At 36.0% G+C, this 25,938-nt stretch overlaps 1 protein-coding gene and 1 pseudogene across 7 annotated transcripts in view; both read left to right on the top strand.

Moving 5' to 3' along the window:
- The window catches only part of NEO1 (neogenin 1), a 235,704-nt gene that overhangs the window by 126,400 nt on the left and 83,366 nt on the right, over positions 1 to 25,938 (top strand). For all 7 annotated transcript variants that reach the window (XM_042988437.1, XM_042988434.1, XM_042988439.1 and 4 more), the window contains 2 exons: positions 137 to 291; positions 1,849 to 1,969. In XM_042988437.1, the coding sequence (XP_042844371.1) occupies positions 137 to 291; positions 1,849 to 1,969 (276 nt within the window). The remainder of the gene's footprint in view (positions 1 to 136; positions 292 to 1,848; positions 1,970 to 25,938) is intronic.
- On the top strand, positions 6,637 to 7,852 carry LOC107179849 (annotated as a pseudogene).

Here is a 25,938-nt window from a genome sequence, read left to right as displayed (position 1 = left end):
TTTTGTAAAACTATGTGAAACCCTCAAATAATAAGTAAAAATCCTGTGAATTCTATGATTTAAAAAATTATTTGAAATGTGAATAGCTAGCTATATTTATTTTTATTAATATCCTAATTTCCTTTCTATTTTAAAGTCCAACCAGAATTCTTGAAACAGCCGACGAATATATATGCTCATGAGTCCATGGATATCGTATTCGAATGTGAAGTGACTGGGAAACCGACTCCAACCGTGAAGTGGGTCAAGAATGGAGATGTGGTTATCCCAAGTGATTACTTTAAGATTGTAGTAAGTATTTTTCAGAGGATGCTTATCTCTGAAACCTTTACATGTCTTTATTTTCTTTTAATTTTTTTAATGTTTATTTTTGAAAGAGAGAGAGAGAGAGACAGAACTTGAGTGGGGGAGGAGAGAGAGAGGGAGAGACAGAATCGGAAGCAGGCTCCAGGCTCTGAGCTGTCAGCACAGAGCCCGACATGGGGCCTGAACTCATGAATCGCAAGATCATGACCTGAGCTGAGTCGGACGCTTAACCAACTGAGTCACTCAGGCGCCCCTTTGCGTGTCTTTAAATGCAGTCACTAAGAGATCTGTTGTCTTCCACATGCCAGTTTATGTACCGCAGATGAAGATAGAAAAATACTACAGAACGTAATCTCTTCATTGGCTGATAAGAAAGCTGAGCCTAGACATGTTTTGGTAGTTTTTATGGGATCGCATAGCATGTCAGTAGTTGAAGTAAGCCTAAGATCCAGATCTGATCAGCAGTCTAGTATTTCTACTCAGACATGCTAGCACTTTTAAAGACAGCTGTCACTATTTTCTTGGTAATGATTATCCTGTGTGTGCACCTGCTCTCTTCATATCTCTATTCAAAGAGCAGCATCTGTCCTTCATATATACTGATTCTAGGCCCTTCAAAATAAGTATGACCCAGGGTTGTGACAATAGATAAAAAAAAATCCTTAAGAATTAAATAGCATTAAATTTATTTAAGAATACCGAGCCATTAATTGTTTTTTGTTTTTTATATAGGGTTAAATGCTTAGTAAATATTGTCTACTGTTATCATTGTTTTAATCCTAGTAATAGAAATGTCTAGGTTTTGGTAATAAGGATTCATATCTTAAGGTACATATATGACATTCATAGAAATAATCAGAAGTAACTATGGTTGTTAATGATATAATGTCTTATTATAAATTTCTCTCATTAGTGATTCATTCTTAGTAAGAATATAGTTTCTGTTTTGAAGTGCATAATCTTGTATGTTATAAAAAGTAATTCACAAGTGTTTGATTAAAAAGCAGTGTGTTACAGCTAAATTGGCATTTTTTTACTCTTTTATCATTTTCACAGTATTCTTAAAAATCTTAAAACCATATTAATAACAACAGTATTTGACATTTATATTACTTTATAATTTAAGGGAAGCCGTATATATGTGGCCTCACTTAACTTATTGTGGTCTAATCTGTTACAACTAATGATATTAGAGATAATTTTAAGAAAGTGCCTTGAATTCATAAATTCAGACTTTTGCTGTGGTCACGTGGTATTGTATGTCAGGTATTTTTCCAGACAAAGATGTAGGTTTTCAAACATTGTAGGTATTACTTTCTATAAGGATTAAGTTCTTAATTGGTTAGTTACAGTGTTTCCTGTACTAGGCAGTTAAATCAGTACCTTGTCAATAAAATTCAGTTCACAGGTACATAGATATTTTGATAGCTGAATCATACAATTTTACTTGTTCTTCCTCCCCAGAAAGAGCATCCTCTTGAGATTTTCAACTAATGTTCATCAGTTGAATCATAACATTTTGTTTATGTTTCTCTTTCTCAGAAGGAACATAATCTTCAAGTTTTGGGTCTGGTGAAATCAGATGAAGGGTTCTACCAATGCATTGCTGAGAATGATGTTGGAAATGTACAAGCTGGAGCCCAACTGATAATCCTTGAACATGGTAAGAGGGGCTGAAATAGTAAAATGAAAGAGGCTGACTGTGTCGAGGAACTAGTACCTGTCACAGTACCTATTACTCTGGGATACCCCATGATTAATATCCTGTTTGTAAAGGCCAGTGTATGGCATAGCGAAGAGGAAGAGAAAGCAGTCTAAATAATTTCTGTTGCTTAAAATGGCCTAGAAACACAACTTTGGAGAATGTTGAAAAGGAAAACTGTAAAATTACAGACTTACATGAATGTTCTTCACATTTCAGTTACTTTAATTTTACAAATATATTTCTGCTCTATTAAAATAGAAAAACTTTACTTGAGGTAATGTTTATTTTACATTAAATTTTTCCAAAATAAAAATAACTTGCCTTTTCTGATTATCATGCACAAAAATTGCTTATTATAAGACCAGACAACATTGAAAAGTAAAAAGGGGGAAAAAAACCCCTACTCTATATCAGTCAAAGTCGATGGGGAAACCACACAATAATTTGAACAGATGATCGTTAATACACAGAACTATGAACTATAATGGGATTAAATTAACAAAGGGTTGGCTAGCAAGAAGTAAAGAGAACTCTAGTGAATATAAGAATGGCAGATATAAAGAGCAGCCACAACCTGTAGGTCTGAGAGAGAGTGTTCAACCCCTCAGGACTAAAATCCAGACCGTGTTGGAGAGAGTGTGGCCATGTCTCACTGGACAACAGAGTAATTGCTGTGCTATTATGCTGTCAAACCCTGCTCAAAACCCAGTATCTAGTGTGCTAGAGAAGACCAGTCACAAGGGGATGTCTCCCTGAAGGCTTTCTGCTACAAAACCACCTGAGGGGTTGGAGTGTTGGGAGAAGCACCCTATACTGATAAAATTTAAAACATATGTCCGCTGCAGAGGAAAGGTAGATAAACGGGCCAGCTTCATTTTTGCAGAGCAGGCAATAAAGTATGACTTCGGAGTTGAGAGGCAATAAATTGGTAATGGCACATGCCCCATATCGTGCCTTCTAGGAGTACTACATATGAGCATGAACAGATGTGTATGTGGTTGAATAACACATTTGCTTAGAACAGCATGCTGTGGACATCTTCTCATGTCAGTAAACACATAGATCTATGTCAACATTTTCCACTGTTGAACAGTATATATGCACTTTGTTTTGTATAAGTGATTCCCTATTAATATTTAAATTGTTTCTTATATCTTACCATTATGAACAGTGCTGTGCTGAGCTTCTTTACATGATTATTTTCTCACACTAAATTACTAGAAGTTGAATTGTTGGATAACAGTTCTGTGTCAAATTGATAAGGATACCTGTTGGATGTATTGTTTGTTTTAGCGAGGAGCATTTTTCATTTTGTGCAGTTCTCAAGAGTACATGGAGAAGATAAAGCTTTTGACATGTCATCTGGTATCTGAGTCCAATTAAGCTCAGGTTCCAGTGTGGCCCCAGCCACAGAGCCTCGTTGGGAAAGCTAAGTGGCAAAGATGGCGCCCACCCCGGCTTTTCACTAAAATAGCATAGAGGATTTTTACATGCTCTTTCTCGAAAATGTATTTAAGAGTACTGTTACAAAAAGGAATAAAATATTAGAGCTGTTCTTTTTCTTCCTGTATCTGTTTGTGACTATACCTTTCCCTATTTATTGAAAATGATTTAGTAGAAACTTCTTACTTTTCCATCTTGGCAAAGTGCCTGAGTATGATTACCAAACCAGGCACGAAGGTAGATAGGCTTGTTTCTTTTTATCAGCGGCAGTGGTTTCCCTTGGTAAAATTTGTGAGTCTCTTGGGGTGATTTACGTGGAACTAATAAATAAAGAGATTTCAGTATATTTGTGTTTGGGATCACCATTACAGATTTAATAGTAAAGATGGTTGGCTTTGCCAGGAGGTCCCTAAGCTAAACCTAATTGGGTTTTCCTCTGAAAATGGGTGGCATGATCATTATAGTTGCAGTGTGTGTTTTTTTTCCTTTTTGAGACAACATTTCAAAACCAGACAACATTTCTGGGCTGGCAAAATTTTTTAGTAGCCTTGTCAGGGATGAATTAAGAATGCATGGATTATAAGGAAGGAAGTGGCATGTTATTAATTTTGCTTTTTTAATTTGCAAGATAAATATGTATGTGGAAAAGCTAAAAAGAGAATATAACAGTTTATAAGGTCTGATCTCTGTCTGGAGTTTATAATATTGTAAAGGATGTAAGAGATGTGTACAATTTAATACTAGTCCATAATAAGTGTTATTTTTATAGTACAAATAAAGCAGTAATGCAGCATATAGTTTGGAAGAGAGGAATTCTGTCTGTGCGATCATGGATGTTTTTTCATGGAAAGTGTCCCCTTTGTAATAGGCCTTGAATTATAAGATTTCCAAATGTTAAAAAAAGGGCTTGGGTCAGTATGGAAATAGAGTAGAATACCTATACCTGTAGGAAGGTAGCCTGTAAAGACAGAATAAGATCAGAATGATCATGGCCTTGATTGTAAATAGTCAAAACAATACTGTAGTTAGGCAGTCTGATGACACAGTCAGGTTTATTTAGAAGAAGTCCATCTGAAACTAATACAACACTGTGTGCTAACTAATGAATTAAAATAAAAACGTAAAAAGCCAAAAAATGAAAATACAACCATCCCACACACCCAAGAAAAGAAATAGGTGGCAGATTGAAGGGGGCATCTAGTTGAAGGAATATTGTTATAAAAAGACCATTGTAAGTAGTTATACTAGAAAAATAGAAAGGATCCTAATAAAAAATATATGGGGCGCCTGGGTGGCTCAGTCGGTTAAGCGTCCGACTTCGGCTCAGGTCACGATCTCACGGTCTGTGAGTTCGAGCCCCGCGTCGGGCTCTGTGCTGACAGATCAGAGCCTGGAGCCCGTTTCAGATTCTGTGTCTCCCTCTCTCTCTGCCCCTCCCCTGTTCATGCTCTGTCTCTGTCTCAAAAATAAATAAACGTTAAAAAAATATATATATATATATATATGTATATTAGTGATTTATTTAATCCAGACTTTATCAACTGATTGGATATTAAACATTATCATTATTATAGAAAAGTCAGAAATACTTCCCGGGCTTTTTCTGGGTGGCTAGAAGAGTGGTGATGCCTTTCCACAATAGAAAAGGAAGGTGGACGGAAGTGGAAGGGGACTTCTACTCAGGTATAGATAGTGGACATAGAACATCCCACTCTCACCTACAATAAAAAAGCTGGATGATTTACAAAATCATAATTTTTCTGAGTCCATCAGAGAGCTGAGCTTGCAAAGCAGCCAAGTAAATTAAATTCCAAAGAATTGAACACTCTCCTGTCCCCAAGGAATGGGTCATTAATTGTTTCACCTTTGGCAGAGCACGAAAGAGTTGGCTGCTGTAAGAGTGGATAAGAAGAAATCAGCTAAAGTTTTATGTGATAGTTAAAGACTAAGCATGAACTAGTTTGGAATACCTCAGGGCCCCAGATGAAAGGGAAGTTCATACAGGCTTGCAAATACATATCCCTGGAACTCCACAAGATACTCATTGTGAAGACTGGAGGCAAGTCAGAGACTTGAGAAAAGTCATTTTGGGGGCGCCTGGGTGGCTTAGTCAGTTAAGCTAACTTCGGCTCAGGTCATGATCTTGAAGTTTGTGGGTTTGAGCCCCACATCAGGCTCTGTGCTGATACCTTGGAGCCTCAAGCCTGCTTCGGATTCTGTCTCCCTCCACTCTCTGCCCCTCCCCGATGCACACCCTATCTCTGTCTGTCTCTCTCAAAAATAAATAAACGTTAAAAAGAAAAAAGAACAGTCATTTTGGTGGTGAAGAGGTAAAAGAGGTAATCTGTAGCTGCTGATAGATAGGTACAAAACCCCTCTCATTTACTCAAACTCCTTTAAGCCTCAAACCAGTGCAGGAGGGGCCGAAAGCTTATTTCATAAATTTATGGGGGGAAGATGGGAAGCCAAACCCTTCTGCTTCCCGAGGGAGGAACCCTCTGATGCGCAGGACCTGCCTAATACTGAGGCTGACCAAGGACAATTGAAAATCCTACCTGCCCTACCACCGAGCAATAGACGAAAAAAGCTTTCTACTGCTGGGGGAAGGTCAAGAATATAGAGATCCCTGTGTCATAGAGTTATGTAGAAATAGTTGAAAGCTGAGAGGAAAACAGGTAAATTGAAGAACTCTCCTTTATCTCTCTTCTTAAGCACAAGATAATGGTAGTCCACCATTAGAAGAATTTGAAATCTATGGTGTGCTGAAGGTAACTAAAGCAATAGTAAAATCTATATTGAGTTCAATTCCTATCTAAATTGATTTAACTCCTCCACACTAATGGCTTGACAGAATAGATATGCCATGTTCCAAGTGCAAATAATAATTATCTCAGTCTCTGCTCAGCCTTCAATCAAAAATTATTGGACATAAACAGAGCAAGGGAAAACTGGCCCATTGTTGATAGATAAACATTCAACAGAACCAAATTAAGGAGGCCCAGATATTGGAACAATCAGACAGGGACTTTAAACTAATTATTATTAGTATATTAAAGGAGTTAGTAGAAAAGGTAGATGACTGAACAGAGGAGGAATTTTGGCAGAAAGATGGAAACCATGAAGATACTATATTTGCATTTGTCCAGAGAGTGAAAGGGTTCTATAACCAGAGGAAGGGAAATTATTAAAAATAATAGTATCAGAGATGAAGCATTTACTCAGGGTGATCATTGGACTCACGACAGCTGAGAAAATCATCCATCAATTTGAAGATAGTTCAATATAAATTATTTAAACTGAAATAAAAGAAAAAGAATGAACAGAGTATCTCAGATGGGAAAATATAAGATGGTTTAACAAATTGGAGCCTCACAAAGAGAAGAGAACAAGAACAGAACAGAAAAAAATAAATATTTGAATAGATAATGGCCAAAATTTTTGAATTAAAAAAATGAACAAGATCATACCACAGGTCAAAGAAGCTAAGATAGCCCCACGCAAGCTAATGATAATAATAATAGTGGTAGTAGTAGTAATAAAAGAAGACACACCTATATGCATCATAGTTAAATTACTGAAGACCAAACATAATGAAGAAGCCTTGAAGGCAGCCAGAAAGTTTTAAAAAGATACAGAGGACTTTTTCCTTTCGGTGGCACACAGTGGCAGGATGGTGCGAATTTCTAAGAAGAGGAAGGTTGTTGCCGTTGGCCTCTTCAAAGCTGGATTGAACGAGTTTGTCACTTGGGAGCTGGCTGAAGATGGCTCCTCCAGAGGTGAGGTCTTAGTTACACCAACCAGGACTGAAATCATTATCTTGGCCACCAGGACAGAGAATGTTCTTGGTGAGAAGGGCCGGTGGATCCAGGAATTGACCACTGTGGTTCAGAAGAGGTTTGGCTCCCCTGAGAGCAATGTAGAGCTTTATGCTAAAAAGGTGGCCACTGGAGGTCTGCATGCTATTGCCCAGGCAGTCTCTGTGTTACAAAACTCCTAGGATGCCTTGCTGTGCGGAGGGCCTGCTTATGGTGTGTGGTTCATCACGGAGAGTGAGGCCAAAGGCTGTGATGTGGTGTCTGGGAAACTCTGAGGACAGAGGACCAAATCTGTGAAGTTTGTAGATGGCTTGATGATTCACAGTGGGGAACCTGTTAACTACTACATCGACACTGCTTGTTGTATAGCCATGCGCTGCTCTGACGGAGTATGCCGGGCATCAAAATGAAGATCATGCTTCCCTGGGATTCACATGGCAAGACTGGCCCCACAAAGCCCCTGCCTGATCATGTGAGCACTATGGAACCCAAAGATGAGTTATTGCCCACCACTCCCATCTTGGAACACAAGAGTGGGAAGCCAGAGCTACCTGCCATGCTGTAGCCAGTACCCACAGCATAACAGGGTCTCCTTGAAAGCTGGATCTAGAGTTTGCTCTGTAAAGACCTTTAATAAAATCTTTGAAAAAGACACATGGCCTGAATAGACTTTGCATCCACTATTTGGACTGAGGATTCTTTTGCACCAAAAGAATATCACTTGATTGATTCTTAGGACTGCCTGGTTCATAATGCTTCTGGGTTTTCCCTTGGTTTCACCTGTGATTGTGAGGCAAGAGCCAGAACAGGAGGACCCAAGCAGAGCTAACCCTAGGAATATCCTGTAGGGGAGTAAATCTGGCAATGCTGAAGCACCTTGATCAGTTCATCTGTGGTTGGGGATTATAGGTTTAGAACAGCGATATATTTGAGATGGTTTTCTTTACGTGGTGTATAAGGAAATCTGTATTGCACACAGAAAATAAATATAGTGCCAATTAAAATACATAGAGGAACAAAAATAAACATTACAGCAGACATTTTACCAGAAATGGTGCCAGCCAGAAGGCAGTGGAGCAGTTTTAAAGTCCTATAAGGAAAGAAAGTCAACCCAAATAATATACCCAACAAATAATATCTTCTAAAAGTTAAAGTGAAATAAAGACATTTCAGAACAAAAGCTGAGAAAGTGTATTGTCCGCAGACCTGTGCTACAAGTAATGTTAAAGTTCTTTAGGTAGAAGTAGTATGATACCCGACAGAAACTTACAGGTCTTCACAAAAAAACAAAACAGGCCAGAGTGGTTTAAAAACAGAAAAGTAAATATAAAATTCTTTCTTATTTTCAGCAGTTAATGAAATAACTTACTATCTAAACTAGGGACCACCGATGTTTCAGTAAAGGTCTAGACCATAAATGTTTTAAATTTTATGGGCCAGTATCTGTCAGAGCTACTCAGTTCTGCCCTTGTAGCATGAAATCAACCATATAAATCAACTTCGACTTTTCAGTAAAACTTTATTTGCAAAAAGAGGTGGCAGGTCCTTGTTTGCTGATCTCTGGTCTAAAGAAAAATAGTTTATAACCTATAAAATTAAAATGTATGACAAAACAGAGCAAAGTACAGTAGGATTAAAAATAAACTGTTGTAAGATCCCTTTATTACATATCAGATTATAACATATGAAGTAGACTGTGATAATTTAAAAATGCATATCCTAAAACTTAGGGAAACTACTAAAAAGTAGAAAAGGAGATTTAGCTAATAAGTAAACAGTGGAAATAGAATGGAATCTTAAAAATTAGTCTAAAATAAGGAAAAGAGAAAAAGGGAACAAAGAGCAAATGGACAGATAAAAAACAACTAGCGCAATAGTAGATTCAAATCTATGTATCAATTATTGCATTAAATGTAAATGGCTTAGGCCTTAAAACAAGTCTCAAAACATTTAACAGCATTTAAATCATCCAAAGTATATTCTTGGACCTCAATGGCATTAAAACCAAAACTCAATAACAGAGACTAGAAAATTCAGAAATATTTGGGAATTAAACAGCTTTCTAAATAACCCATGTGTCAAAGAACAAGTCACGAGGAATTAGAAGATACTTTTAACTAAACGAAAATACTCCTTATCAAAATTTGTAGAATGCAGATAAAGTGGCATTTTGAAGGAAGCTTTTAAAAGGTAGATTAAAAACGAATTAAATCTAAAGCATTCAGAAGAAGAAAATGATAAAGAACACAAATGAAACAGAAACAGTACTAACAGCTAGTTTTTTGAAAAGATAAATTTAATTGGAGTATGTTTACACTGATCAAGAAAAACAAAAAAATATCAGTATCAGGATTGAAAAGGAGGATGTCATTACAAATCCTATAGACTTTAAGAGGACATAGGGAATATTAGAAACAACTTTATGCCAATAAATTTGAAAAGGAAGGTAATAGAACTAGTTTGGTTAGGAGTGTTGAGTTTAGGTTAGAATAGAAGAAAACTAGATAAAAATGTCTAGAATCAGGAGCAGTTCATGTCAGAAGCTCAGGAAAAAGGTTGAGGAAGAACATAACAGGCTTTGGTTTTGCTAGGTTTTTTAAGAGTTTTAATCAAACTCTTGCTATAAATTAAGGCAGCTAAATATTTTATTTTCTTGTATGTAGTGAATATTTTGTCCCCAACTTTTATGTGGCAGTCTTTCACACTATTGTAAATTAAAACTCCCTAACTCTCTCTTTAGTAAGTGGAGTTTTAAGGGATCATATATTGTCTAGTCATATTTTTTTGCCTTCAGACTATTGTCTTAGTCAACTAAAGTTCATCTTTGCATACTGTCTTGAAGATCTGCATGGATACCATCACTATAATCTTTGGGTAAGTTTCTTGCCATGTGTTATTTTCTTAATCAAAAAATTCATTCTTGTTTCTACCTTAAATCACCACAATTTTCTATGGACTTACATCTCAGCCTCTTATTTTATCTACTTAAAGATAGCATTTATTGGGGCGCCTAGGTGGCTCAGTTGGTTAAGTGTCCAACTTTGGCTCAGGTCATGATCTCGCGGCTTGTGAGTTCAAGCCCCCCATCTGACTCTGTGCTGTCAGCACAGAGCCCACTTCAAATCCTCTGTCTACCTCTCTCTGCCCCTTCGCATTCTCTCTCTCTCTCTTTAAAAATAAACATTTTTTTAAAATGAAAATAAAAATCTTCTCTTTTATCTCAGTCTTATACACATCATTTAAAAAATATGGCCTATAAGAAGCTAGAAAAAGAAATTTATATAGCAGAAATAGCACTTTATATTTGAATGTATGAAAACGTGAAATCACAAATCAGTGTGGATTGAAAGAAACCTGGATTACTTGATATGCGGATAATTGGTGTTTTGTAAAGAATTACATTATGTGTTTATCTTAATGTCAAAATAAAATATAGAGAGAGTTAAACTTTTAATTGAATCCATAAAAATGTTGAAAGATGACAGAAGAGTCTTGCCATTTGCTTTTACATATAAAAGAGGTAAGAGAGAATACAGATGGAAATTTGGTATTTTAGGGTGTAGAAACTTAATTCTTCTTCATAGAAAGTATAACTAAAAGAAGAAACAAGGTAGGGAAGAAGTTTAATATTCTGACTAAGAATGCACACAAGTAACTAACATAAGCTTACAATTCACAATAGAGCAAAGATAAGGATAATTTCTAAACACGACGTATGTTCCACTTCACTATCAAAGATACAAGATTAAGTCAGTGAGATGCCATTTTTGCCTAATGAAGATTTTATATCTTCTAATGAATTATTAGTTTATAATGGTTGGTTAGTGTGTGATTAGGGGTTGTGCTTTGCTTTCACTCAGCAAAAATATAAATTGTTACATCATTTACTAACACCATTTTGACAATTATATGTTAAACATTACTGACTCAACCCATTAATTGTTCTTTTAGGATTTTTTAAAAATTATTTTATTTTTGAGAGAGAGAGAGACAGCGGGGAAGGGGCAGAGAGAGAGGGAGAACAGAATCCAAAGCAGGCTCCAGGCTCTGAGCTATTGGCACAGTGCCTGATGTGGGACTCGAACTCACAGACAGTGAGATCATGACCCGAGCCAAAGTCAGACGCTTAACTGACTGAGCCACCCAGGCGCGCCCCTTTTAGGATTTTTCCTAAGGAAGAAATCAATGATTTGGACAAAGACTGTTAATATCAGCATTTGTATTTTAAAAAGAAAAAGATAGGGATAAAGAGAGAAAGAATAGGAAATGACTTACATGTCCCAAAATAGAGGAAGTAGTTAAAATAATTATAGTACAGCATTGTGATGGAAAGGTTATCTGGCCATTAAAAACCGTGTCTTTGAACACTCTTTAATGACATCAGGAAAATCTCCGGATGTAATGTCAAGTAGAGAAGTAAAATAGAAAGTTATGTATACCAAATAATCTGAATTTAGTTAAACAATTATATACACATATGGAGACATTCCCATACCAAAATGTTAACAGTGCTTATCTTTGGATACTAATATTTTGTCAGTTTTCTGAAATAACCATATGTTCCTTCTATAATCAGTAAAGGTTTTATTTTTTTTTTAACTTAATACTAAAGCTATCTTTCAGTGCTAAAATTTAGAAAATACACCAAACACATAATTTTGAGGACTTTCTGCCAAAAACGTCATAGAATTACAAACACTTCCCTTCATAAGAGTTGGGTTGTATTGCAGGAAGTGAACAAAGCAATTTCCAGTAGACTCACTGCTACCCCTGATTTGGTAGGACAAGTACTAGAGGCCTGAGCAGCCTGGAGGAGGAAGGATCGAAACTGGCCCGCTTGGAGCCTCTCCCTTTGCATTCATTACCATTGTGAATCTCCAAGAGTAAAATAGAATGCAAGTATATAGCATTCCCAAATCTGTTTGACTATGGAGCTTTTGTCTGTTTTTATGTACACATTAATATCTTAAAGGGCACAATTTGGGATACATTGATGTAGAGATATTCAAAGGTGGATGGACAAAAGTGATGTTGGCAAACAGCCCACAGGCCAAGTCCAGCCAACCTCCTGTAAGTAAAGCTTTGAGACCCAGCCAAGCTTGTTTGTCTGTGTCTGGTCTGTAGTTGTTTCCACACTACAATGGCAGAGATGAGTAGTTTAGACACAGACCACATATCCCACCACGTCTGAAATACTCATTCTAGCCCTTTACAGAAGTTTGCTGAACATGGACATAAATGATAGGAATCGTTCAACCCTGATACTTTGTGATCCTAAGTTATTTCTGGTCACTGGAAGTCTGTTTCAGTTAAAAGTTTTAAAATGAAAAAAGTGGGGGTAGGTAGAGAAAGGCAGAAGAAGGGCAGGAGAGTGAAGGATATAAGGGTAACAGAAGAACGTCAGACGTAGCGTGTAACTCGATGTGTCATGGTGAGACGGACTCCAGAGAGGAGCTGTTAACAGAAGAACTACCAACTACAAGAGAGTTTGCTAGCACATCTTTGTGGCTAACATCCGAGAGATGTTTAAATACCAGAAACCCCATGGAGTAAATTATTGAAAGTGGAAAGAATCTTAAGATGATGTTTACCTTCATGCATCAGGTTTAAAAATAATATTGAAAGTATTTGAGCGTCTTTGAGACTGAGCCTTATTTTTGTAGGGGGAATTTTCTACTGCCCACTGGCTACCGTCTGCTGGCTAGTGCTTCGTTGCAAGAAGATAGTTTCGAGTACCCACAGTTGGCCTCCGATATAATTTGGACGGTTCGGGTTTAAGCTAATTATCACCTTGGAATGTTAAATGAAACTTTGTAATTATAATTAAAATATATGGAACATGTATGCAACAACACTAGAAAACAGAATTTCTAATTGGGAATTAGAATTTGAGAATGAGTATGTTTGAAACATACCTTTCTTTTTTTTCCTCCAGCTTTATTGAGATATAATTAACATTCAACGTTGTGTAAATTTAAGGTATATAATGTGACGATTTGTACATGTTGCAAAATGTTAGCACAGTAAGGTTAGTTAACACATTCTCTACCTCACATAACCGCCATTTTGTTATTGTTCTGGTGAGAACATGGTGAGCTCACCCCTCCTACAACTTTCAACAATACAACAGTATTGTTTATTAGAGTCATCGTGCTGCACATTACAGCACCAGATCTTACTCCTTTGTAAGTGGAAGTTGGTACCTTTTGACCAACATTTCCCTATTTCCCCTGCCTTCAGTCCCTAGTAGTCATTATTCTACTCTATTTCTCATGCAATATGAGTCAATGCCAAGCATAACTTTCTTAAAATATTTAATTTCATGTGTGTGGGAGTACTTTAAAAAATTTTTTGGTTAACATACAGTGCAAGATTGGTTTCATGAGTAGAACTCAGTGATTCATCACTTACATACAATACCCAGTGCTCATCACAACCAGTGCCCTTCTTAGTACCCATCACCCATCTAGACAATCCCCCTCCCACCTCCCTCTATCAACCCACAGTTTGTTCTCTATCATTCAATATTCTCTTGTGGTTTGTTTCCCTCTCTTCTCTCCCTACCCCCCGTGCTGTTTTTAATATTTACTTTATGCATTTCTAGGAACAGCAGCTGTCGATTTTAGAATCTCTTGTAGTTTTAAAAATAGTTATAGCAGTATTATTTTTATTTGCTTCCAGTTAAATTAATATTATCTGTCATTTTGTGCCAAAGCACTTTCTATGTCTTATTGTCTACTGAATGACTTTAAGTATTGGCATTATGAAGTATTGCAGTTAAGGTAGTAAGAATTAAGTAAAATGTGTTTTGTCCATTAACTTTTTAATAACCTTTCTTCCTGTCACTTTGAATTTAAAAATAGATTCCAAAATTATCTTGTAAGATTAAAATTTAAAAACACAAGAATGTTTTTCTTTGTACACTCATTCATATCAGGTCTGATACTTGTCAGTTGTAGTTCCAGTAAGGGAAGATTGGCTGGTGAAAAGGGAGTAACATGAACTTGTTTTTAGTAAAGGAAATTCATACTTCACCAGTTCATTAAATGACTTCTAGGATATTATGGCCATGGTAGATAAGGATACATATTGAACCTCACTTTTTTTGTGTGTGACAGAAACATTTGCAAAAAATTCCACGTAGTATCTAAGGTAAATACTGAATAATAGAAGTTCTGGAATAAGTGACTAAGGCCTGGCATGATTAAAAGTTGGCTAGGTAGCAGGAAATCATTAGTCATTAGTGGAATATTTTAAATCTGAAGCGCTAGGATGTATGATAGTTGGTGTTGATTTTAATCAAAGGATAAATTCTAACCAGTTATTTTACCTTTTTGTAGCAGTGATTATAAATTTAAGAAAAGTTTTAACTCAAGACAACTATGATGAAATTTGACTTCTTAATCATGAATTCCATGTCCAGGAACTTAATGTGACTGAAAATGCATCTAATGTCAATGTCTTGGTTCTGGTTCTTGTCTGCCATTAACTTGCTGAATGATTGGATCAGGTACTGAAATTCTCTGATTTTAATTTTCTGTAAAATGGAGGATTTAGATTATATGACTTCCTTATCACTCAAATATTCTGTTAAATGCAGCTGTTACAGAAATATATGCACTAACTTGTGAGATGCATTTTGAATATTTTTGTTTGAAATAGGTATTTCAAACAAATATAAATAGTTATTTGTATTAAAATAGATACATTGTTTGCAGAAAGACTGAGGCATTGCCAGTTACCTGCCATAATGTGTATAATGACACAAACCTCATACAGACAACCTGAATTACTGGCTTCATGTCCCAGCCCCACTACAGATGAGGTAGTTAATCTCTCTGAGTATCATTTCCCTTATCTATAAGTATAAACAGTAATCTCTACACAGCACACTTCTGAGGGGCAAATAGACTAATAAAATTGACACTTGAACAACATGGAGGTTAGGGGCAGTGACCTCTGCACAATCAAAAATCTGCATATAATTTGACTCCCCAGAAACTTAACTAGTAATAACCTATTGTTTGCTGGAAGCCTTTAGCAGTAAACAGTCAATTAACACATGTTTTATATGTTATGTGTATTTTAGACTACATTCTTACAATAAAGTAAGTTAGAGGACAGAAACTGTTAAGAAAATAATAAGGAGGGGCACCTGGATGGCACAGTCAGTTGAGCCTCTGACTCTTGATGTCATCTCGGGTCTTGATCTTGGTGTCTCGAGTTCAGGTCCCACATTAGGCTCTGTGCCGGGCATGAAGCCTACTTAAAAGAAAAGAAGAGAAAATACATTTCAGGTACTATACTGTGTTTATTTAAAAAAAAAATTGTGTGTAAGTGGACCAGTGCAGTTCAAACCCATATTGTTCAAGGGTCAGCTGTATATGTAAAGCATATTGTAAATCATAAGCACTCTGTAACTCTAGGGTAATCGTAATTTGAAAGAATGTACAAAGGCAAAGCTACTGAATGGGAATTTAGTAGTCAACATTAAATTAAAATGAAAATAGAAGGTTAACTTCATGGGGGCACCTGGGTGCCTCAGTCTATTAAGCGTCCCAATTTCAGCTCAGCTCATCATCCTATGGTTCATGAGTTCAAGCCCCACATTGGGCTCTCTGCTGTCAGCACAGAGCCTGCTTTGGATCCTGTGTCCCCCTTTCTCTCTGCCCCTCCCACTCTTGCTCTCTTTCTCTTGCAAAAATAAGTAAACATTAAAAATAAAAAGGTTAACTTCATGAAGCAAGGTTTGAGAGTTTTTTCAAGTAGACAGTAATTATTTAATATTCAGTTAGATCATTTAAATTTGCAAACAAGAAAAAAATCTTATGTGACCAGATTGCAAGGCATCTGAAATGGTTTGCTTAAAACTAAACTTGCACAAAATAGTTTTAAATAAATGTAATCCATGTTCGCTGTAAAAAGAATGCGTAATTGACTGCAATAAAAGTAAATGTACCTTTTACCCCTTCCCTTAATCTCACTTCCTAGAGATAGCCCATGTTCACAAACATTGTGTATTTATTCAGTAACTATTTGTTGAGCAAAATTCTATATGCTATTTAAAATTGTATATTCGACTGCACTGAGTGGTGGGGGTGAAATAGCCAACAGGCACGCATGATTCTCTGCCCTGATAGTGTTTATGCACTCTAAGCATAGACAGACATTGAGCAAGTGAATAAATAAAGTAATTATCGATTTTATGCCTATTTAAAGGAAATGAATCCTTTACGCTCTGATAAAGAATTATTGAGGGTATACTGAGAGTTACTTTAAATAGGATGGACAAAGAGGCCCTTTCTGATGGGATATGTAAGTTGAGACTTGAGCCTTAGAAGAAGCCTATGTGTGTGCACATTTTATACTTAACACATGCATGTACACGTCATGATTAACCTTTTCGTTTGCAGAAATGAAATCATGTTTTTCTATGACTTAATGGAATTTGTGGACATGCTGGTACTTACAGGTTTCCTTTTTTTCTTCTTCTTCTTTTTTTACCTGCTCTGTTATCATCAGACTGGAATATGAGGAGACTTGTGTTTTCATGTTCTTGATGGCAGTGTAAATTTTTTTGAAATGCAGTTTTATAATTTAGAATTCATATGCCCTTTCATCAAATAACTCTATTTGTAATAATTTATCTTGCATGTATAGCTACCAAATATTTAAAGATATTTATGTTAGGCCAGGATAACTCTGGAAACAATTCAGTCAATACAGTTAGTAAGAGGGCTGATTAAATAACATGAATGCAATGGATTACTAGGTAGCTTTTAAAATATAAGGTAGATATGGAAAATATCTGAGTTATATTATTAAACAAGTTGCAGAAAGGTATATGTAGGCTGATTTCATTTGTGGGAAAGGTAAGATAGAAGGATATTTGAACAATACCTTTGAACAGGGGTTAGGGGCACCAACTCCCGTGCAGTCAAAAATCTGCCTGTAACTTTTGACTCCCTAAAAACTTTACTTTACTAATTGTGAGAACCATGAGAGATGACTTTTTACTGCAGTACACAATTTGCTGAAGAGATGAATGCTTACACAGAGATGATTGGTGTTACACAACCGTCATTAGCTTCACACAGCATTTTAAGCAGATACTTGCAATACCTTAGCTCACCACAATGGCAACAAGACATAGCTACTAAATTATTACAGTACAGTATATATTGCAGTTGATCTTATATAGGTACAGTTTATTTTAAAAAATTTTTTAAAGCATTAAACTATTTTTTAATATTTTTTAACATATTATTTTTGAGAGAGAGAGAGCACATGTGAGTGGGGAAGGGGTAGAGAGAGAGGGGGATAGAGGATCCAAAGCGGGCTTTATGCTGACAGCAGGGAGCCTGAAGGGATTTTTTTTTAACTTTATTCATTTTTGAGAGACAGAGACAGAGCGTGAGCAGGTAAGGGGCAGAGAAGAGAGAGACACGGAATCTGAAGCAGGCTCCAGACTCTGAGCTGTCAGCACGGAGTCCGACGCAGGGCATGATCGTGAGATCATGACCTGAGCCGAAGTCTGATGCTTAACCCACTGAACTACCCAGGTGCCCCAGCAGTAACAATTTAATACTGTCTTTACATTTGTTTACATTTCTCTAAACTGCATATGGCACCATGTATATAGACTGTGCCTAGGTTCTGATTACTTTTACCTTGGTGTATTTTAAGTTTGTGTGTATTTTATGGTAGTAAATTATAAAATAAACTAGTATTTCCATATATTTATGTATTGATGACATATCTAACTTTTTCTTGCTTTTTTGGATATTTCTAGGCTATAAAGTTTTATTATTTCTAGGCTGTGAGTTTTTTCAAATTGTTTACAAATCTCCAAAATAATTTCTAATATATTTATTGAAAAAAAAATTCATGTATAAGTGAACCCATGCAGTTCCAACCTGTGTTGTTTAAGGGTCCTCTGTAGATGTATATATGCTTATAAGAAAGTTTTATAAATCTACACAACAATCTGTTAATTGTGCTCAGATGTGAGGAATGGAGTTGGCAGTGTCTGAAGATGGGGAGGGAAGGACAGTGTTTTGTAAGTATTTGCAAAGTCAAATAAAAAATCTGTTAAAAATTAAATTTGGAATATTGCAATCAGGTCTATATACATAGTGATTTTTATTTTGTTCAGGATAGTTTAAAACTTTTTGAGTTTATTTCTTAAGAACAAAATACTATTAGAGAAAAAGTAGGTATTTAAAGTATTTGGCAACTATCTCCAAATATTTTCCTATCTTCAAATATCTTCTATTAGAGCTTCCCTCCCACCCACTGGGAGATGAGTCATGTCATATAAGTGCTAAGACAATTACATATAGTTTATTAAAATATTAAAGCAAATTTGTAAAACCAATAAGAATTTTATTGAGTGTGTGTACTGTGTAAATAGAGCTTCCTAGTTACCCGGCAGCCAGCAGGAGAAAGAAAAATCATAGAGTCCAGTTTAGCTGAGTTGGAGACTCAGTTAAGTGACATGCCTTGTATCACGTCGCTAGTTAGCATCAAAGTCAGGACTGGTATCGATGTTTTCAGTTTCAGAATTCACTGTGCCACTTTAGCAAATTTAATGTTTTTAAGACAAAGATCATCCACATTCTCTTAATTTCAAGGTCATTTCTTTGAGTCTACTGTTGTTGTACTTACTGACAAGGCTGGTTATATGTACCACTTTGCAGGGTGACCATGCATCTGGTGTGCCTGAGACAGCCCTAGTTGATGTCTGTTGTCTCAGCATAACTACCAAAAGTGCTTTCTTTTCACTCTCCCAAGTTATCTGGCTGTGGACAGTATATTCTACAGTCGCTCCAATTATTGCCAATCTATTGAATCTGAAAAGCCACGAACAATACCAGGGTAGAAATTTGGTATTATGAGTCTAAAGAACTGTAGTGCCAGCTGTGCTAAATGCCAGAACGCTGCTGTAATTCTGAGTGGAAAAAAATGATTGCTACTTAGTTTGATGGACAAGGATGGCTTCTTGAAGAATATGGCATTTGAGCTGAACATAGAAGGATGAGCAGGACTGTAGATTGGTCAGGTTACACAAAGATGAGAGAGGATGGCATTTCAGATGTGTAAGTAAGAAGGCTCAAAGTGCATTTGAAGAATACCAAGCAGCTTAGTTTACCAGTCTTCAGAAAGCAGGAATATAAGAATATACATCCCAGAATCCAGATAGGCCGGATTATTTAGTACCAGCTCAAAAGATTGGCGTTTACTGAGTAGCTACAATACCCCAACAGTTTTCAGGTACACAAAGAAACAAGTAGCACTTTGTGTACAAGTAGTACGCAAGGATTGGTCTGTTGGAGGTGTGCTGAGTCAGTTTAGAGAGGAAAACATGAAATCTGTGATACTGATTAGAATTCTGTGCCGTATCAGATGTGATGTTTTAGACTCTCCACTGGGCATTGACAGTGGAAAGAGAAACTCTTTTTATCCCTCAATGGTCAACATTTAATAAATGTTGGGTAGGTGTTCCTACAAAGGAAGAGAGGACAAGATTTGTGATTGGTGGGGGGGGGGGTGTGATATTTAGGGTAAGGAAGAGAAGATTTAAGTTTCACACTAAATTCAAGGAGAGAGATTCTCTGTGTAAGTCCAAGGTTATGATCTTAGTCTAGTTAGGTTAAGAAAGTTTGTCCCCATTACAGTTGAGTTGTACTGTTGTATTGAATGCTCTGTTTTTAGAGAGCTTTGGAGAGGTAGAAATATAATTAAAGTATGATTCATCTGTTGAATGCTTAACATTTCATCTTTGACAAAAGTCATGAATTTTGAGGCCAGAACTTGTGAGGCCCAGGTAATAACTTAGTGCCTCAATTATAGATTTTTGGTCTCAAGCGACTAAATAGAAGTTCTGCAAATGACCTTTCTGGACACAAAGATGGATTTAGACATTATCAAAGAGCAAGCTTGAATTTGAATTTAATGCTGTTATTTTGTTATAAAGAAAGAATCTATTATGCAGTGCTAAAACACCAGAAGGAAGATAGTATGTCTGAATATCTTTTAATTGGTAGCTATATTTAAGAGATGATAAATTATACAATAATGTCATCGTTGGCAGAACATTATTTAGGACTCTAAGACATCAGTGACAATCTGGCTGCTTGTAGGCTTTATTTCATATAGTTTCAATGCTGGATCAGTGTATTCTTCATTTTAGGTTATAGTGTTGTTGGTGTTAAGAACTTCTCCCATTTGGTGCATGCTTAAGGGAGCACCAGAAATTAAAAAGTATAATATAATTTGATATGCATTTTGAGTTACATTTTTCTATAGTATTAGCATTTTAAATGCTACTACTACCTCATAACTACTATAATATTGTCCTCATATGTATGCATATTTTAAAAACCAACTTTGTTCACTACTAGAATCTCTCTCTGAGTTTCCTTGTATACATTGTGTACCTGAGCATTGTAGACCCCAAATGACAGAAAGAATGTGAGAGACTTGTTAGTCGGATTCTAGTTGGTTGACAGTTTTCTCCTAATTTTTAGGATTCCTCTTCAGTTCACACTCCTTTACACATTTGAGTAGTTGGGGCTTCTTGTCAAACTTGGTTGAAGATCCAGATTAGGTACTACTTGAATTCTATCACTTTTTACACAATCGGAGGAAATAAAAACTGCTAGAATTGGGGCTTCTAAATCTGAATCTTAACAAATGCCGAACAAATGCTAATGCCCCTTATCTCTTGACTGTCTCGGAAGACTAGTTATGATCAGAGTTAATGTAAATCATTTAAGCACATTGGAACAAAGTCCGTTTTCTCTTTTTATTGGTCTAAATGGGTAATGAGCAAAAATATCTTTACTCATTTTGTCTTTCCTTTTTTCTAGAGTGTTTAAATCACACAGCATTTTTATTTAGGATGAAAGGAGAGAAGGCTATCTTTTTTCTGGGCTCACTGCTGTGACAGGTGCGTCATTAGCATCTGGCACACCTTTTTTAATGAGTGCTTTTGATGTCAGGAAAATGTCAGATGACTTCCTTAAAATTGAAACATATCTCCTGCACACAAGAATGGGAGGAGTATTTTGTGTTCATTTTATTTTATAACTTCCTTCAGTTGTTTATATAAGTCATTTATTTAAACCAGCAGTTCACTGCAGGGGCTGCTTATCAGAACACACACCTACTAAAACTCTCCAATAGAGTGCGTTCCTCTGATATCAGGTTAGTTCTTCTCTACCTTTGGGATTTAGTTCCTCAGAGGAAGAGCTCTGAAGTCTGTGGAATCATCACATGCAACTTTTATGCCCTTGCTTTGAAATTGTTTGAATACTCAAAGTATGTAGCCTTGACAAAGCTTTTTTGTGAGTTCATGTTCACATTGCATCGTGCCCCTAACCAGTTGCCTAGCTCTTTAACAACTGTGCTGGTAGACGTTTCAGGTATTTGCATAGTTTTGAATTATTTCATTTTGGAGTATGCTATTCTCTCACAACCCTTGAAGACCATTAATAAATTCATAAGCACCAACTTCAGTTGGGCCTCAGACTCCTGGAAGACCCTATTAGGTTTTTCTAGTCTACTTCCTCCCCCTTTCTTGTATATCAATTATTTTAAACCTCCATGCTCTTCAAACCTACTATTTTAATGTCAGAAGATGACCACAGTTCTCATTTCATTGGAATTTGAGATTGTTTTTATGATTTAATACACGGTCAGTTTTTGGTGAGAGTTCTACTGGTATCATGTTTGCTAGATATTACCGCTTGTAAGTATCAATTAGCTCAAACTTGTTAATTGTGTTTGTAAAATCCTTTAGAGCCTTACCTAATTTTTGTCTACTTAGTCTGCCAATCTCTAAGAAAATATATTTCTGGGGCGCCTGGGTGGCGCAGTCGGTTAAGCGTCCGACTTCAGCCAGGTCACGATCTCGCGGTCCGTGAGTTCGAGCCCCGCATCAGGCTCTGGGCTGATGGCTCGGAGCCTGGAGCCTGTTTCCGATTCTGTGTCTCCCTCTCTCTCTGCCCCTCCCCAGTTCATGCTCTGTCTCTCTCTGTCCCAAAAATAAAATAAAAAACGTTGAAAAAAAAATTTAAAAAAAAGAAAATATATTTCTAAGAAAAGTATGATTGCAAATTTGTTCAATTTTTATATTTCTTCTAACTATAATTGCTTTGAATATTCAGAAGCTTTGTTAATACATTAGGAATCATGACTTATTCTCCTGGTTAGATTACTGTGTTTCATCAAATCTAAGATGATAAGATGCATCCTGATTTCAGAGATCTTAAAATGTGAAAAAGTACATCATAGAATCTAGAAAATGTGTTATCAGCAGGAAACATTCATTTTGCCCTGATTAATTCTTGTTACCTTCAACTATGTTTTGTTTGATATTGACATTACTATACCTCATTTCTTTTTTTTAAGTTTATTTATTTTTTTAGAGAGAGAGAGAGAGTTTGTGCGTGTGTGCGCACACGCACAGGGAGGGAGAGCCAGAGAGAGAGGGCTCTGTTCTGTGCTGTCAGCACAGAGCCCTGTGCTGGGCTTCATCTCACAAACCGTGAGATCGTAACCTGAGCCAAAATCAAGAGTCAGACGTTTAACCAACTGAGCCACCCAGGCGCCCCTGCCTGTTTTCTTTTTAATACTGTTGCCTGGTATATATTTTCTTTTATTTTCAAAGTTTTGGTGTTCTCTTATTTTATTGATTATAGACAGCTTTACACTTACTGTTTTTGTATCCTTATGAGTCCTGCCAACCCATCCTAATTTGTTTCTATATATCAAATGGTTATCTTTAAAACTTTTATGTACGTATTTACCATAGTTTTTTTTTAGTAGCAGTTAGGGTTAACCACAGTCTCTTCCCTCTCACCAGATAACTAAAAAGTTCATCATGCTGTCACTGCCTTCTTCTTCATATGCTGTGCCTTCCTCCCAAATGTATTCTTTGGACTACAATTTCTACTTTCTTGGATGTGTTTAAATTTACTTTGCTAGAGTATACCTTGTAGTAAATTTCTCAGAAAGGATGTGTGAAAAGTAAATTTAAGACTGTGTATCTGAAAATATATTCTTTGCTCTCATGTGAAGCTTCATTATCTCTTTAGCATACTCTTTGGAATCTTGTTCATATTTTGGATAATAGTCGTTTGTTTTATTCTCTGTAAGCTTTTGGAGTTTTTGTCTTTCATTCTTTGAATTCTGCAGTTTCGTGACACGGATTTCTTTCTTCCTCCACCTCCAATTCCTACTGTTCAGCATTGAGTGGCCCCTTTAAAACAGACTTGCATCTGTTTAGTTCCAGAAAAATTTTATGATGTTACATACTTGACCATTTATTGCTCTTGCTGCTTGTTCTTTCATCTCCTCTCAGACTTTTCCTTTACATGTCACTTCTTGTACTTGAGTGTTTTGTTCTGGCAAAATCCCTAGTTTACTTTGCAGTCCACTAATTTTATCCTTATTTTGGGTCCAATTTTCTTTTCTGTCTGTATTTTTTAATAAACTTTTAATTTTAGAATAGTTTTAGATTTATAGAAAAGTTAATGAAGACAGTACAAAGAGCTCTTATACATTCCACACCATTTCCCCATTCACATTTTACATGAGTATATTTTTCAGGGTTAATTAAACAATATAATGTAAGCATCACTTTTTTATTAACTAAAGTTCATACTTTATTCAGATTTCCTTAGTTTTTATCTAATGTCCTTTTTCTATCCCAGGATCGTACCCAGAATATACATTACATTTAGTCATCATATCTTATTAGACTCTTCTTGGCTATGACAGTTTCTCAGACTTTCCTTGTTTTTCATGACCTTAACAGTTTTAAGGAGCATTGGTGAGATATTATGTAGAATGTCCTTCTATTAAGAATTGTCTGATGTTTTTCTCATGATCATATTGGGAATATTATTTGGGGAGAGGATGACCAAAGAGGTAAATTTCCATTCTCATCACATCATATCAAGGCATACACTGTCAACATGAATGATGACTGTAGATGTTGACCCTGATCACCTAGTTAAGGGTAGTACTTCTCAGGTGTCTCCCGGTAAAGTGACTTCTTTTTTACTTTTCTATATCCTACACTTTGGAAGAAGTCACTATACACAGCCCAGACTTACAAAATGGGGAGTTATGTGCCACCTCCTTGTGGGCAGAGTAACTACATAAACTATTTTAAATTCTTCAGTGCAGGAGATGTGTCTGTTCTCCCCCCGATATTTATTTATTCAGTCATTTGCAAATATTTTCTTAAGGATTTTGCATCTGTGTTCATATATCATGAGATATATTGGTTTGTAGTTTTCTTTTCTGGTTTGATATTAGGATAATGCTTTCTTTATAGAATGACTTACAAAGTGTTCTTTCTGTTTCTATTTTCTCAAGAAATTGTGGGGAATTTGCATTAGATGTCCTTTAAGTGTTTGGTAGAATTCACCAGTGAAACTGGGCCTAGTGCTTTCTTTATAGAAGGTTTTAAATTATTAACTTCATTTCTTTAATAGTTATATGATTGTTGAAGTTCTCTGTTTCTTGTGTAAGTTCTCATAGTTTATATTTTTTAAGGAATTGGTCCATTTTATCTAAGTTATTAAAATATGGACATAGAGTTTTCATAGTATCCCCTTATTATCCTTTATTTGGTAAGTTTATTTATTTATTTTGAGAGAGAGATTGGGGGAAGGGCAAAGGGAGGGGGAGAGAACCCCAAGCAGGCCCTACACTGTCAGCATGGAGCCCAGCGCAGGGCTCTAACTCACGAACCGTGAGATCATGACCTGAGCCAAAAACCAAGAGTTGGATGTACAACCAACTGAGCCACCCAGGCGCTCCCCCTTTATTATTTTAATGCCTGTGAGATCAAGAGTGATGGCCCTCCTTTTATATCTGATATTAGTAATTTGTGGCCTATTGTTTTTTTCTTGGTGCCTGACTAGAGTTTTTCAATATATTGATATTTTCAAATAAGCAGCTTTTAGTCTTGTTTTTCTCTGTTGTTTTCCTGTTTTCATTTTTGTTGATTGCTGCTCTAATTTTTATTATTTTTTCTTCTTGATTCAGGCTTAATTTGCTCTTCTTTTTCTAGTTTCCTAAGCTAGAAATTTAGGTTATAGATTTTAGATTTTTTTTTCTTTTTTAATGTATGCATTAATGTTGTAAATTTCTCTCTACACACTGCTTTTGTTGTATCCCACAAAGTTTAATAAGCTGTGTTTTCATTTTCATTCAATTCAAAATATTTTTTAATTTTCTGTGTGGCTTCCCCTTTGACCCATGAATTATTTAGATGTGTCTTTATTTTTTAATATGTGGGGGTTTTACATGTATATTTCTATTACTTATTTCTAGATTAACTCTGTTGTGGTTAGAGAACCTACTGTTTTATGATGTTTATTCTTTTAAATTTGTTAAAATGTGTTTCATGGCCCAGATGTTGTCGTAAGGAATTCCTATATAAGTTTTTAAACAATGTGCATTATGCTGTTGTTGGGTGTTTTATAAATGTCAATGAGATCAAGGTGACTGACGATACTATTCAGGTCATCTACATGCTTACTAATTTTCTTCCTGTTTGATTTACAATTTACTGATGGAAAGTTGTTTAAACTTTCCAATTATGATGTGAATTTACGTGTTTCTCCTTGTACTTCTATCCATTTTTGCCTT

Source organism: Panthera tigris, chromosome B3 (genome assembly GCF_018350195.1).
Source record: "Panthera tigris isolate Pti1 chromosome B3, P.tigris_Pti1_mat1.1, whole genome shotgun sequence".
Taxonomy (NCBI): Eukaryota; Metazoa; Chordata; class Mammalia; order Carnivora; family Felidae; genus Panthera; species Panthera tigris.
The sequence above is the reverse complement of the archived record's forward strand: the minus strand, read 5'-3'. Positions and strand labels throughout refer to the sequence as shown.